At 47.8% G+C, this 15,947-nt stretch overlaps 1 protein-coding gene across 2 annotated transcripts in view; it reads right to left on the bottom strand.

The window, feature by feature from the left end:
* Positions 1–872: 872 nt before the first annotated feature.
* PRSS55 (serine protease 55) overlaps positions 873–15,947 on the bottom strand; it is a 52,512-nt gene continuing 37,437 nt past the window's right edge. The window contains exons 1-5 of one of the 2 annotated variants that reach the window (XM_045398984.3): positions 10,630–10,692; positions 9,838–9,929; positions 7,876–8,126; positions 6,375–6,517; positions 873–1,220 (exon numbers count right to left, since the gene is read on the bottom strand). In XM_045398984.3, coding sequence (XP_045254919.2) covers positions 903–1,220; positions 6,375–6,517; positions 7,876–8,074 — 660 coding nt within the window. In that variant the 5' untranslated portion in view covers positions 8,075–8,126; positions 9,838–9,929; positions 10,630–10,692 and the 3' untranslated portion in view covers positions 873–902. Of the gene's footprint in view, positions 1,221–6,374; positions 6,518–7,875; positions 8,127–9,837; positions 9,930–10,629; positions 10,693–15,947 lie in introns of those variants that run through there. The other variant, XM_045398983.3, reaches the window with a different exon arrangement.

The following is a 15,947-nucleotide window of genomic DNA, read 5'->3' on the forward strand; positions in this document are numbered from 1 at the left end:
GGAAACCTCTGATAAAACCATCAGATCTCGCGAGACTTAATCACTACCATGAGAATAGTATGGGAAAACCACTGTGCAACTCGATTATCTCCCACTGGGTCCCTCCCACAACACGTGGGATTAAAGATGAGATTTGAGTGGGGACATAGCCAAACCATATCAGTGGAGTCCTCAGGAAACATTAAGGTTGCTTGATAGAAGGGTTACAATAAGCTGTTGTCCTTAAGGTAGGGTAAGCATAAGCACATCCTTCGTTTTGATGGGCGGGAGTAATGTAAACACCATGTGAAGGCTGCCTGGGCAGTGTGGTGGTTCATCTCATATGTCAACTTGCAGGGCATCTTTGGATAAGATTGACACTTAAATTGATAACTTTTGAATCAGCAGATTTCCCTCCATAATGTGGGTGGGCCTTGTCCAATCTGCTGAAGGCCTGCATAGATCTAAGAGACTAACTTCCCAACACAACAGGAAATTCTTTATTCTCATCATGGCCACCACTGAGAAGCCCTTCTTGAGGGAAATGGCCACAGACAACAGTCACAGCCTTCACCTTTCAGCCCCTCGACTCACCCACGCCTGAAGTCATCATGCCTGCCCTGGATATTTGTGTGTCGGTTTTTTATTTTTATTTTTATTTTCCTGTTATATGTATCCATAAATGCCTCATTTTGGCTGAATTCAGTCAGACTTAGGTGACTGTCACCTAGAATGGAGAGAGTCCTGACTAATCCACAGACCCAAAGTGCAGTCCCCAAACCAGGGCCCCAGCCTGACTTTCTGGTTCTCCTGGTTCCAGTCTCAGTTTCCATCCTTGAGCCCTGAGCTGCAGCCAGAGCCTCTGCTGGAGACACATTTTCATGCACCCTCCCTTGGTTAAAAAAATAGCCTCTATTTTATTATCAGTACAAAATAGCTCTGAACAACACATGGGACAGGGGACAGAGCAGGAGCCAGGATCTGAGGCCGCCTGGCTCTGGGACCCCTGAGACTCGGGAGCCCATAGGTTTCTGTTTGACAGAGGTCCTCATTTTCTCCGCACTGAAGGGCCTGCCCTCTAGCTGGGTCACCTTCTCGATCCAGAGGTTGTAGTTCACCAACGAGGTGTATATCCCTGGGGTGTTCTTCTCTCCACAGCTCTTTCCCCAGCTGATGATACCCACCTGGTACCACTTCTCACCAGGCTCTGGGGTGCAGACCAGAGGTCCCCCGCTGTCACCCTGTGGGCAGAGAACACAGCTCAGCAGGGAGTCTGGTTCTAAGCTGCCCATGGGAGGCTGGGCACAGTTCATTCTCGGAAGAGGATTCCTCACCTTCCCAACTCTGGCTGCCAAAGGACATCTCATCAATGCTGACCTTTACCCACACCATCCCTGCTCCACGGGAGAAGCGTGTGGCTGCCAGGTTGGCTCTGGAGGTTGTAGGGTTGTAGAGCATTGGGGGTGGGTTGCTGTGGATGAGACAGGACTGAAGATGGGGGAGGAAGAGGGAGGGCTTGGTGAGAAAAGACCACTCCGTCGGCAGCACAGAGAGACGCAGGCCAAGGGATGAGTGGAGACTTGTTTTGAGGGTCTTATCAAATGAGAGGCTCTGGAAAGGGCAGGAAAGGAAATGGGACATGTGAAGAAGTGTTGTAGGGCTAGGAACTGGGTCTCCTTTGTGTTCTTGCAGAGGCACAGAAAGAAGGACGTTCCTTTTTAATTCAGCCAAGCTTTTCAGAATGGGTGACCCTTCCAGGATGGAATCGCATGGTCTATGACTCGCATAGTTATCCGCTTATGTTGAGCTTCTGAACCAAGTCCCTGCCATGCCCCATATCTACATAAATCAAACAAATGCCCCACATCTTTCCGTCCACCTTCACACAAGGCAGATGAGCCTGCAGGAGGAGAAAGGGCTTGCTGAGGGTTCTATGGTAGACTGGCTGGGATTGGAACCCAGGATTTTCTTTTTATTAATTTTAAATTAATTATTATGGGTACATAATAGTTTTATATGTTTATGGGGTATACGTTTTGATATAGGCATACAATGTGCAATAATTAAATCAGGGTAACTGGGGTATCCATCCCCTCAAGTATGTATCATTTCTTTGTATTAAGAACATTTCAATTCCACTCTTCTAGTTATTTCGAAATATATACTTGTTATCTATAATCACTTTATTGTGCTACCAAATACTAGATTTTATTCATTCTAACTAACTGTGTTTTCATGCTCCTTCACTGGAGTCCCCACCTGCTTTCTTTCCCAGCCTCTGGTAACTACCATTCTTTATCTCCATGAGTTTTTTTTTTTTTTTTTTTTTTTTTTTTTTTTTTTTTTTAAGCTTCCATTTATGAGTGAGAACATGCATTGTCTTTCTGTACCTGGATTATTTCACTTAATGTAATGTCCTCCAGATCTATCCATGTTGTTGCAAAGGACAGGATTTCATTCTTTATGGCTAAATAATATTCCATTGTGTATATGTACCTCATATTCTTTATCCATTCATCCGTTGAGGGACACTTAGGTTGACTCCATATCTTGGTTATTGTGAATAGTGCTACAGTAAAAATGCAAGTGCCAATGTCTCTTTGATATACTGATTTCCTTTCTTTTGGATGTATACCCAGCAGTGGGGTTGCTGGATCATATGGTAGTTCTATTTTTAATTATTTTTAGTACCCTCCATCCTGTAACCCAAGATTTTCTTATTTTCTCTTTCAACTTTTATTTTACTTTAATAGGGTACATATGCAGATTTGTTATGTGAGTAAATTGCATGTCACTGGGGTTTGGTGTACAAATGATTTAATCACCCAGGTAGTAAGCACAGTATCTGATGGGTAGGTTTTTGCTTCTTACCCTCTTCATACCTTCTACCTTTAAGTAGGCCCTAGTGTCTATTGTTTCCCTCTTTGTGTCCATGGGTATTCAACATTTAGTTTCAACTTATAAGTGAGAACATGCGATATTTGGGTTTCTGTTCCTGCATTAATTCACTTAGGATAATGGCCTCTAGCTGCATCCAATTTGCGGCAAAGGACATGATTTTGTTCTTTTTTATGGCTGCGTAGTATTCCACGGTGTATATGTACCACAATTTCTTTATCCAGTTCACCATTGATGGACATCTAGTTTGATTCCATGTCTTTGCTACTGTGAATAGTGCTGTGATGAACATACGCATACCTGTGTCTTTGTGGTAGAATAATTTATATTCCTTTGGATATGTACCAGTATTGAGATTGCTGGGTTTAATGGTAGCTGTGTTTTAAGTTCTCTGAGAAATCTACAAACTGCTTTTTACAGTGGCTGAACTAATGATTTACGTTCCCACCAGGAGTGTAGAAGCCTTCTCTTTTCTCTGCAACCTCACCAACATCTGTTATTTTCTGACCTTAATAACAGCTATTCTGACTGGTGTGGGATGATATCTCACCGTGGCTTTGATTTGCATTTCTCTAATAATTAGTGATATTGAGCATTTTTTTCATATGCTTGTTGACTGCATGTATGTCTTCTTTTGAGACGTGTCTGTTCATGTCATCTGCCCATTTTTTAATCTTGTTAAGTTCCTTATAAATTCTGAATATTAGACCTTTGTCAGATACATAGTTTGCAAATATTTTCTCCCATTGTGTAGGTTGTCTGTTTACTCTGTTAACACTTTCTTTAGCTGTGCAGATGCTCTTTAGTTTAATTAGGCCAATGTTTACTTTGTTGCAACTGCTTTTGGAGACTTCCTCATGAAATCTTTGCTAAGGCCTGTGTCAAGAATGGTATTTCGTAGTGACTTTCTTTTAGTGTTTTCACAGTTTTATGTTTTATATTTAAGTCTTTTATTCATCTTGAGTTGATTTCAGTTGATGGTGAAAGGAAAGGGTCCAGTTTCAATCTTCTGCATATGGCTAGCTAGTTATCCCAACACCATTTATTGAATAGGAAGTGCTTTCCCCATTGCTTGTTATTGTTGACTTTGATGAAGATCAGATGGTTGTAGGTGTACAGCTTTATTTCTGGGTTCTCTAACCTATTCCATTGGTCTAGGTGTCAGTTTTGGTACCAGTACCATGCTGTTTTGGTTACCATAGCCCTGTATATAGTTTGAAGTTGGATAGCATGATGCCTCCAGCTTTGTTCTTTTTGCTTAGGATTGCCTTGGCTACTTGGGCTCTTTTCTGGTTTCATATGAATTTTAAAATAGTTTTTTTCTAATTCTGTGAAGAATGCCATTGGTAGCTTGATAGGGAACGTATTGAATCTGTAAATTGCTTTGGGTAGTATGGCAATTTTAATGATATTGATTCTTTCTATCCATGAGCATGGAATGTCTTTCATTTGTTTGTGTTGTCTCAGATTTCTTTCAGTAATGTTTTGTAATTCTCATCATAGAGATCTTTCACCTCCCTGATTGTCTGTCTTCCTAGATATTTTATTCTTTTGGTGGATATTGTGAATGGAATTGCATTCTTGATTTGGCTTTCAGCTTGTATGTTATCTAGTGTATATAAATGTCACAAATTTTTGTACATTGATTTTGTATCCTGAAACTTTGCTGAAGCTGCTTATCAGTTCTAGGAGACTTTGAGCAGAGACGATGGAGTTTTTCAGGTATGGAATCATATCATTTGCAAAGAGGGATAGTTTGACATCTTCTCTTCCTATTTGGATGCCTTTCATTTCTTTTTCTTGCCTGATTCCTCTGGCTAAGACTTCTAGGACTATGTTGAATCGGAGTGGTGAAGGAGGGCATCCTTGTCTTGTTCTGGTCCTGAGAGGGAGGCTTCCAGATTTTGCTCATTCAGTATGATGTTGGCTGTGGGTTTGTCATAGACGGCTCTTATTATTTTGAGGTATGTGTAACCCAGGATTTTCTGATGCCAAAGCCCATGCCCTCTCTACCTTTGTTATATTACTCTCTCACCAAAGGAGCTGAGCAACTACAACCTTGCAAGCAGACTTCAATGAGAGATGATGTCCCATTCCATGATCCTTGAGAGGTGACTAGAATAAGTACAGTATTATAACAAATTCTAATCAGGGAGGACAATTAGTGTTTTCTGGTCATGCTGTGTGTAATGCATTCTTGCATGGCTATAAAGAAATACCCGAGGATCTCCAGTCAGACCATCTTCTCCTCACCTTTCAGAGCCTTTTTGTTTCTATTTTACAAGATACTATCCCGTGCTTTTAGTTGTATTTAGTGGGAGGGGCTGGGAGAATTGTGTTTACTCCGTCTTGTCTGGAACCAGAAGTCTCAATTCTGTGTGCATTGTTTTTTGTTTTTTGGCAATATTTTAAATTGCCCAGAAAGTGAAGAAAATACAAGGTTCATATGTCACTCTTTTTGGTCCCCACAGTTTTCACCACATGGGGGGCTCCTAAACCTAGTGCTATGCTGCCAGGGTCTACTTCTTACTTCAGAATGCCTTCTCCTTTCTCTTTTCCCTTTCTGCCTCTAACCCCTGTTCCAGTACCCACCTCTCAAGGCTCTCATAGCCTATCAGGAAAAACTACCAATTTTCTCACATTAAACCATAACAGATTATTCTAGATAAATATATTTCTTTTCCATGGGGCAGCCTCTCCATCACTGTTCAGAATATTTATCATCTGCATTTGTGGTTTTATACCAATGACAAGGTCCACTGCCTGGCCAATGAGCAGGTCTCTAGTCTTCAGCTGGGACTAAGCAGGTTCATCAGGCTGGCCACTTTTAAGATGAAGAGAGCACCTTTGAGCACGAAAGACAAATTTCCTCATTCATCCTTAGAGCCAGAGGAAGCTAATTTATGGGTGTTTTTTTTTCTATTTTTCTGGCTATCAATAATTTTTAAAGAAGAACTTGTGTTCATTTTATTAAAGAGAGGCAAAGAGACCAGTTTTGGTTCAATGAAACCCACATGCAATACCCAATATATTATCATCGTTTGTTTATCCACTGCCTGTCCAGGAAACCGTAGGGTCCCTTAGGTGAGGAACCATATCTCATTTACGGGTCTCCAGGGCCTTGTATGCTCAACAAAGGTTTCCAAATTAATGAATTAAAATGACTTCTTATATAGATACCAAGTCCTCCTTGGATTTTTTTTTTTTTTAAAGAATTCCCAGAAATGAGAAAAGCCTTGGCACCCTGTTTCCCTAGTGTACCTGATGAAGATCAGAAATAGTTAAGCAGGGTTGCAGCATATTGACTCCCAGGTGTGCTCACTCATAGCTCCAGAGGTCCTGCAATCCACATCCTCATTCCCATGGCTGAAGGCCCTAATTCCCATACACTTTCCAGACTCAGAATTGTCTATTCGCAGCAGAGAGAGAATATCCTTGCACTGGCAGTTCCGAGAGGGTGAGGACCTATTACGTGAGGGAGGGTACCCCCTAGTTACCTGGCAGGCGTCATAGCTCTCATTATTGTATCCGGCACACAGCATATTTTTGGTGAGTTTTGGAAACGCCTTTGAACACTCCTCCCAGTCCATGATGACCATCGGCGCTTTCATCAGATCCGTTTTCACAGAGTTTTTGTCAGCTGGCCCGGAGAGAAAGCACATTAGAGAAGCCACCAGGCCTCATGTCCCCACGCTCATGATGCAGCTGACCGTGCCCTCGGCCCTGTGTCCACCAGTCCCCACCCCCTGCCTTCACAGGCTCTGTAGCCCCTCACTTCCTTCAGGTTGCCCCATGCCTGCAACTTAGCCACTCGCCCCAAAACTCCCGCAACTACTGGAATTCTTCTTCTCATTCAACACCAAATTTCTACTCCCAAGAAGACTTCCAACTTGACTCCAGTCATCCCCACAGACTCAGCTTCTTGGAACTGGCTACTGACTGTTTCTCAGCATAATCCTTCCTCATCAATATATTTGCCTATTGTGACATTTTACATGAGGATGGCATTTCCTTCACACAGGGCCTTGGGAGGTGGGTTTGCACTCCCAGTGAAACAACTTTAGTTCCTCAGCAAGGGCAGGTTGGCAGAGTGTCTTGAGATGGGATTAGAGGGGATTTGCAGAGGCTCTTTCTGGGCCACCAGATGCTGGAAATTCAGCCAGATTCCTCTCCATCTCATTTACTCTGACCACAAAGAGATTTCACATTTCTTCCCCTGATTGAAGACTTTTAAACTTGTACGTGCCCACGTGCCTCCTCTCCCTCTTCTACCTTTCCAGGAGTGCCTGGAGCCCAGAACTAAGGTCCCACCACTTTCCCTCTGGTTGCTCAACTCCTGAAACACCCACGGCCGTCCAGGCCCAGGCTCGCTGCGAATCATCCCTGTGGATCCAGAGCCTCGTTCAGGCTGACGCAATGGTTTGCTGTTCTCATCCCCTCCCCTCCCCTATCTATTTGCTTTTGGTTTTGTTGGGTTTTCTTTGGGGACAGTCCAGCAGGCCCTTCATCATATCTTTCTGTCCCAGTAGACTTTCTTCTGTTTTGGCCAAGTAACAGCATAACAACAAGTAACAACAGATTCATTTCTAACAAGAGCCAGGCAATGCTCCAGGACTATCAAAGCCTAGCCCAGGGTGGGCATCTCCAATGCTTGGAGGAGCCAGGTAGGAAACACACCCGTGGGAATCAGGGAAGATGTTTATGAATACAGAGTAGAGGGGCCTCTGGCTAACTGCAGAGTTTAAATTCGATTAAACACACAAACCACACTGCTCTGTGCTGGCTGGATCAGACTGGCTCAGACCTGGTGTCTCAGTTTGGGGTTTCAGCACTCAAAAGGAGCTAAGGCTTGGGCTCTGTGAGCCTCCACTACGCAGGAATCTGCTCCAAAGCAAGTCTTGTCCTCACTCCTTCCTCAGCTCTTCCCCTTCCCCCTTCCTCCCCTCTCCTTCAGATTGCAGTGGCTCTTTCCCCAGGGGAAGCTGAGCAGTCACATACCAGCATTGGTCTGGCCCCAACCTGCCACCCAGCATTCGTGCCATGTGGCGGGGCCGTGCTGCGTAGGGAGGCAGATGGGCACCTTCAGGTCATCGAGTGTGATGGGCGAGGCCAGCAGCAGCAAGGCAATGTCATTGTCCATGTTGGCTCTCTTAAAGTCCTTGTGAAGAATGATGCTGGCGACCTCCTTTATTTCCATGGATGAGCTAGTTAAGTCGTTGGTCCCCAGCACGACATTCAGTTCTTCTGGACTGGTGGCAGAGAACCAGAGAGGGGCGAGTGAAAGGGGAAGGGAAGCCTCAAAAGTGGGAGAATTGGCTGTGCTCAGAAACCTAAATCTCATATAGCTCTAGGACATTTAGACCCTACTGGGGCTGTAGCTCAGAAGGTGTGAGGATTGGAAAAAGGCAGGAAAAACAAAAACAAAAAACAGAAGAGCCAGTGAGCAGACCACAGCCACACCATGGCACCATTGGGGGCCCCAGAGATGTGAATGGCGTGCTTCTGTCTAACACAGCAAAGGCAGAGCTGGGTTTAGGGCACTCTACAGAGCCCACAAAAAGCCCCTTGGCATGGATCAAACTGGTTTTCAGATAGGTAAGGCATTCATTATTATATATCTTTTATCTCAACCGGTCTACCAACACTTTAGAAACTCAGGACCAGAAGTTAGTCTAGACCACCACTGACCAAGCAGACAGGAGCTTCAGTAATAAGTCCACATTCAGAACCCCACAAGATATTTGTTATCCCATGACAGCAGGTGCCACAAGGGTCTTTGGTTATGACATGATAAAACTGTCCCTGGGTTTTTGATTAACCTTCTAAAATCAGCCCTTCTGTAGGTCTTCAAACTTCCTTGAGCTGGTGTAGCAGAAAGCACAAGTGCTAGAGCCAGAGTTTGAATTCTGTCTCTATATACTAGGTGGGTACCGTGGGTGAGCGGCCTCAATTTATTGGACCTCAGTTTCCTTATCTATAAATGAGGGCTATTCATTCTACCTGCTCCAGGGGTCACTGTGTGATTAAATGAGGTAACAGAGGAATCTTTCCTTCCTTCCTTCCTTCCTTCCTTTCTTCTTCTTCTTCTTTTTTTTTTTTTTTAGATGGAGTCTTGCTCTGTCGCCCAGGCTGGAGTGCCAGTGGCATGATCTTGGCTCACTGCAACCTCCGCCTCCTGGGTTCAAGCAATTCTCCTGTCTCAGCCTCCTGAACAGCTGGAACTACAGGGGCACGCCACCATGCCCAACTAATTTAGTAGAGATGGGGTTTCACCATATTGTCCAGGCTGGTCTCGAACTCCTGACCACTGAACTCCTGACCACGGAAGTCCTGATCCACCCACCTCGGCCTCCCAAGTGCTGGGATTATAGGCGTGAGCCACCGCGCCTGGCCAATAGAGGAAAGTTTCTCAGCAGGGTCTCCAGCACATAGTTAGTCATCAGTAATACCAGGCATTCATCCACATGCTGTCACAAGGAGCAGGAGAGTAGGGGCTCAGGTGGCCCAGGAAGTCAGGCTTCCAGAATTAGAAGGATTTCCCCCTAGATGGACTTGAATGCCCCAGAAGAGGCATTTGGACCGAGCCGCTTGGCTCCATCAAGCCACAGGTGTTCCTGGAGAGGGCAGATGTGACCTCAGGGAGGTCATTGGCCCTGGGTGATGTGAGGAGGACGCAGCCTCAGGCTGGCTACCTCCATGTCCCCAGGACTAGGGGATGGGTGGGTGGGTGGGAGCCGTTCATGCTGACTGGACACTGAACAGCCACAGGTTCCTCTCAGCCTCCAGGTGTGGGTGAGGGGGAGGGTGGCCCAGGGGTGGGCGCCCTGAGAGGCAGCAGCGGGAGGCTCGTAGTACTTACAACAGCTCTTCGGAATATAAGCAGTGAGCCGCAGTGAGAATCCACCACTTGTTGAGGATGGAGCCGCCACAGAAAGGTTCTCCTCTGGCCTGAATACTCACCTGCCACGGAAACTCACCCACCTCCGCCTCCATCCCCCCTGTGATTCTGGAATACCGAGTTCTTCCCTCGAAAATGGATCTGTCGCCACATTCTGGTGGAATGAAAGAGAGTGGAAAGCAAAAAGGGAAACATTTAGTCAGCGTCCAGTGTGAGCCGGGGACCGGGCTGGGAGGAGGAGGCTTCCAAGTGGATATCCTCGCCCCCATTCCAGAGAGGAGCTCACTGAGGCTGGCGAGCGGGGCAGCTCTTGTGGCATCAGCCAGCAGATGCTTCAGTTTTTCTACACAGAGCTCAGCAGGCGAGTCAGAAGCATTGGCTCTGACTCTATCCAGCATTTGTGACCTCAGGAGAGTCACTTCACTGAGCTTTCTGCTCTCATCCAGGAGAAATTGGAAGAAAAATAGCGTCCAAAGCCAACGTCCTGTGGTGGGCAGGACAGTAGCCCCCCAAAGAGGTCCAAGTTCTAATAGGCCATCTCCCCAGAACCTGCGAATATTTTAGCTTGCAAGGAAAGAGGGGCTTTGGAGATGAAATTTGGGTTGCTAACCACTGCTCTCAGAGTGGGGACACGATGCTGGCTTTTCCCAGGGGCCAGTGGAATCACTGAGGCCCTTGAGAGGGGTGGAGGGAAGCAGAAGGTCAGGCCGAGGGAGAAGTGACTGCAGAGGAAAGGCAGAGAGATGCAATATAGCTGACTTTGAAGATGAAGGCAGGGGCCCAGAGAAGCTTCTAGAAGCTGGAAGTGGAAAGGCGAAGAATTCTCCCTTAGAGCGTCCAGTAGGAATGCAGACCTGCCGCACCCTGAATTCAGCCCCGGAAGGCCTCTGCTGGAGCTCTGTCCCACAGTACTGTAGGATAAGATATTTGTGTTGTTTAAGCCGCCAAGTGTGTAGTCATTCATTTCAGCAGCCCTAAGAAACCACAAGGGGCGGGGCACAGAAAGTGCCAGAACCTACCGGAAAGCCCTGGCTGTTCTAGGCTAGTCCAGGCTGAGCAGCTCCTTTACTTGGGGGACTGAGAGCAAAGCTGTAACTGCCTGTGCTAAGGCAGGAAATTCCCCTTCCGGACAGAGGCCGGGTCCAGCTCCTCGCCCCCAGGAAGAGGAGATGCTCCATTAATATTTGCTGACTTGAATGTCTGCCTTGTGTTCTGGGACAAGATATGAGTTTGACTCTAAAAAGCCCGAGACCCTATTCTTGTCTCTTTCTTGCTGCTCATTTTCCAACCATCAGCTCAATAGAAGCTGTGAGGGTTTTGTCGTTTGGGTGACCCCGTGGTGATCATTTTTGGTTTAAAAAAAATACACGAGTGAGAACTTAGCAATGTGCATCCAGAGCCTTCTGCTGTCAGTAATGCATAAAGGCTCTCTTCGGGACTTTTGTTTTGTTTTGTTTTTGAGAGATGAAGTCTTGCTCTACCGCCCAGACTGGAGTGCAGTAGCATGATCTTGGCTCACTGCAACCTCTGCCTCCTAGGTTCCAGCGATCCTCCTGCCTCAGCATCCCAAGTAGCTGGGACTACAGTTTTTGTATTTTTTAGTAGAGACAGGGTTTCACTTAACCTGTATGTTGGTCAGGCTGGTCTTGAGCTCCTGACCTCTGGTGATCCACCTGCCTCTGCCTCCCAAAGTGCTGGGATTACAGGCATAAGCCACCATGCCCAGCCTATTCGTGACTTTTGGATCCACATTTCTTCTCTGATTTTATTTACATATGATGCTTACTGTGTGTCAGGCACTGTCGCAAGCACTTTACAAGCACCGATTCACTTGGTTGTCATAACTGCCCTACTGAGGTAGGCTCTCTTGTTTTCATCCTCACTTTGTAGTTGAGACAAATGAGGCACAGAGAGGTTAAGTAGTTTGCCCAAGGTCACACAGCTAGTCAGTGACTGAACCATGATATGAGCCCCAGGCAGGCTGGCAGCAGAGCTGGTGTTCTCATCACTGCCCCATGTGGCTCTCTGCCTGAAATATTCTTCCCCAGGCAGCTACTTGGCTCACCTCCTCACTACGCCCAAGAATCCCTTCTTCAGAGTGTCCTTCCCTGACCTGTGTCTGAAACAGCCCCTCCCATCCTGGTGACTCCTTATTTCCTACCCAGTGTTACATTTCTTCATTGCATCCTTGTTACATTAACTCCTACATTATAAGTCCCTTTTGCCTGACTCTGGTACCAGAATGTAAGCTCCAGACGGAGAAGGCAACATGCTTGTCTGGTTGATAGCGGGTCCCAGGGTCCGAAAACCACACGTGGCATGGAAGAGGCATTCAACAACCATAAGTCATCCTCTGACTCAATGACTCTGGGAGTCTGGAAGGCAGCACATATGTGCATCTGATGATGTTCACTGCAGCGATCTCTATCATCGTGACAAATTGAAAACCAGCTAAATGCTAGGGTTGAATAAAGTAAGGCACATCCATATCATCAACTGCTTCTCAGCCACAAAATTAGGCTCATGGGGGATTTTTAACAACACAGGGAAATGTTTGTGATAAAAAATTGAGCGAAAAAGTCAGGATGGAAATCATATTTAAAACTTGTGATTTTATTATGTTAAGAACGTGGGTTTATAAGTATGGAAGGAAGTACATCAAAATGCCGAGTGTCTATGAGGTGGATTGGATGGTGGGCAGCTATGATGGGTGCCCTCTGTCTCTCCATCTGGCACGTGCCAGACAGCCCAAGCTTGAATCCAGGCTCTGTTGCTTACTCACTAAATGATTTAGGGAAACCTACTTATCTTTGAGTACCCCCCCCGACTTTCTTCATTCCTAAAATAAGCATAAGATAATGCCAACTTTATAAGACTGACGTGTGGATGAAATGAGGGGATGGATGTTGAAATGGCCGACAAAGTGCTTGGACCAAAGTCAACTCTCCAGAATGAACTGGCAGAATTTCTCATATTCATTTTGCATCAAAGTCCCCATGGGACCCATCCCCCACATTCTTGGTCCTGAGATCAACCCACAACATCCATATGGAATCATGTGGACTTTTAGGTTCATGCAAGAGCTCAGAGCCTGGAAGCAGTGATGGAAGCAGAAACGGCTGCTTCTGAGTGATCTGAGCAATCATGCATTTTGGGCCCCCTTGCAATGGGACACCAGAGGAGCATGTTCTGCTGATGCTCTCCCCTCACTCCCCCCACCCCCTGTTCACACAGAGTGCAGTGGACCCCAGGCTGGACTGAAGGAGGCCAGGTGAACCTGCTGTGTTCTGGGCAAGAGGCAGTGTGCACAGGGCAGGCAACCTGGCGCTGCGGGCCAGTGCAGGCCAAGCAGACAGCTCTGTCATTTCCCCATGGGTCAACTTTGGGCAAATCCTCATCTTCAGTGAGGCTGAGTTCCTTGTCCACACGTGGTCTGAGAGCAGATGCCCCACCGTGGTGGTGTGTGCGTTAAACACGGGGAAGTGCTCAACCCCTAACAGTTGCTAAGTACCCCAGTGTCCCTGAAGTCTCGCCCATCCCCTTGGAGAAAGAAATGAGCCATCAGGGAGCTGCAGGGGGCCAGGCACAAGGACACAAGCATCCTTGAACTTGGTCTGACTGATCTAGGCTTCCCTGGGCATCTATGGCTCCTGGAAGCCTGGTGCTGTTGGGAGCCACAGAGGCCCAGAGTAATGGTCCCCCTCCAAGTGGCAGAACTCAGTCTCAGCTAGTTCTAGGCACAAGCTTGAGGGCAGCCTACTATTCCTTTGAGGATGAAGTGTCAGTTTCAAAACCAAAACTCAAGGTCAGACAGGTCAAACACTGGGCCAGGGAAGAGAGGAGAAAAGGGAGAAGTGATTTGGAGGAGGGGCATGTGGGGACCCCTGGAGCTCTGGCCTTGTGCTCTGCGATCCACCCTCCTGGCAGCCAGTCAGCTGGACCATGAGCCCCCATCCATGCCCCCTCTGCTCCTGGACTCACCACTGACTGGGCGGGGGGGATGAGGGCGCTGAGGGTGGTGGGCACCCCTAGCCCCACCTAGGAGAGCCACTTCAGCCTCTGGGAGAGGAGTCCGCGGACTGAGTTGAGCTTCTGTAACCAGGGACAGGAGCAGCAACACTGAGAACAGGAGCATGGCCCTAGGCTGTGCTGTGGGCCCGGGGGTGACAGAGGCCAGGGCTCAGGGAGTGAGGCTGACAGCCTCTGGCTCAGATCCAGGGCCCCCGGGTGATGTCACAATGGGCTGTGGAGCCGAGAACTCAGACTGCAGTCATGAAGACTTCTTTTCTGACTGTTTTGTTTCTAGGATGGCTGCAGAGGCATCTCATCTCAGAGCCTTTCTTATCCCAGGTTTCCTTCTCCCTGACCTGGGCACCACCCAACTTCCCGAGTGTATTAGTCCATTTTCATGTTGCTGATAAAGACATATCCGAGCCTGGATAATTTATAAAGAAAAAGAGGTTTAATGGACTCACAGTTCCAGGTGGCTGGGGAGGCCTCACAATCATGGCGGAAGGCAAAAGGTGTGTCTTACATGTCGGCAGACAAGAGAGAATGAGACCACGTGAAATGGGAAACCCCTTATAAAACCATCAGACCTTGTAAGACTTATTCACTACCAAGAGAGCAGTATGGGGGAAACTGCCCCCGTAATTCAGGCATCTCCTGCCAGGTCCTTCCCACAACACGTGGGAATTATGGGAGCTACAATCAAGATGAGATTAGGGTGGGGACACAGTCAAGCCATATCATTGAGCCTCCGGTGGGCACAATGATGCTTTCAGCCATTGTCACCCCCAAACATTTTCTGAGGCTCAGTTCAGGCCACGGCTTCTCTGTGAACGTGGGGGTAATGTCTGGGGGAAGGGCTTCCAGCCTGGGCCCTCAGTCCGGGGAGGCCTGGAGGCCTCTGCCAGCACCCGCACCCTGTGGGGTACAGATGCCCGCTTAGTTCTCTGCCCAGGATTCTGACCCGGGGCCTCAGGTGTGGCTGCCCAGGTCAGGTTGAGAGGTTCTGGCCTCCCCTCATGCCCAGTGTGGCGGGTCCCAATCCCCTTTCTACCACCTTCTAGATGGATCCCACATGGCCCCCAAGTGTCCTGATGGGCCCCTGTGTGTTCCAGATGAAACAACCAGCCTCAGATGGAGGTTCCTGGTGTGTGGCCTCACTGGATGTCAGTGACTCAGTCATGCTTTAGACTTTGTGTGTTTTTAAAACTTCCACACCCCTCAGTGCACTGACCCAAGTGGACTTACCCAAGCAGCCTGGGCACTGCCTTCCTGGCCACAGGCTGAGCCTAGTGGTTGGAAGTGACATATGGACTCAATCGCCAAAGTGCCCACGTGTCTACCTGCCCAGTCTTACCTCCTCGGTTTTCTCATCTGCAGCAGAGAAACACAACGCTCGCTGGCATGCAGGTTACTGTGAGGCTTAAAGTGAGATCACATGACCGGCAAGGTGGCCTCTCACAGGTGTGGCTCGAGCTACTTCCTGGGGAGGAGATTCCAGGACTTCTCTGCTCTTTCTCCCAAGGCAGCTCCCTGGCGAAGGTTGCTCCTCACTGCTCAGGCATCCCCTCTGAGGCTGAGCCACAGCCTGTTGAGTGGCCCTAGGTGGTGCCCTCCCCACCTGCTCTGAACCATGCTTCACCCACTTGTTCAACAGGGGATGCCTGGCCCTGATGGAGGCCAGCACTTTTCTGACTGGCCTGTGGGACAGGAACCCACAGCACACCCAGGCACCTGGCCCTGATCTCACCACTTAGTCTCACTCTTTGGCCCTCAGGGTGGCCTCATAGGGAGCCCCCTGGCTTTCCTCTTCCCCTCCTTCGGGCTCAGGTCCCCACTGGACCTACTACTCACGCATCTACTATATGCCAATGCTTTCTCCTTTGCTCCGTTTCTATTGGCTCTGGGGGTAGGTGTGGAGGGGAGGAGGAGCCTGGGCTCCAGGTCTGATGAGGGAATGGAAGATGACAGCTAATCTCATGGATGGGGAGACAAGGGGCACAGGCATATCCACTGCAAACTGCTGCTCATTTTCAACAGAAGTGACTGAACAAAATCGTCGGTCATCTCCGGAAAGATTGATTTCCTGCTGAAGACCACCTCGTAGAGTCTACGTCCCTCCTAAGAACGTGACTTAGATCTATTCTTGTGAAATACTCGTTCA

Source organism: Macaca fascicularis, chromosome 8 (assembly GCF_037993035.2).
Source record: "Macaca fascicularis isolate 582-1 chromosome 8, T2T-MFA8v1.1".
NCBI classification, from domain to species: domain Eukaryota; kingdom Metazoa; phylum Chordata; class Mammalia; order Primates; family Cercopithecidae; genus Macaca; species Macaca fascicularis.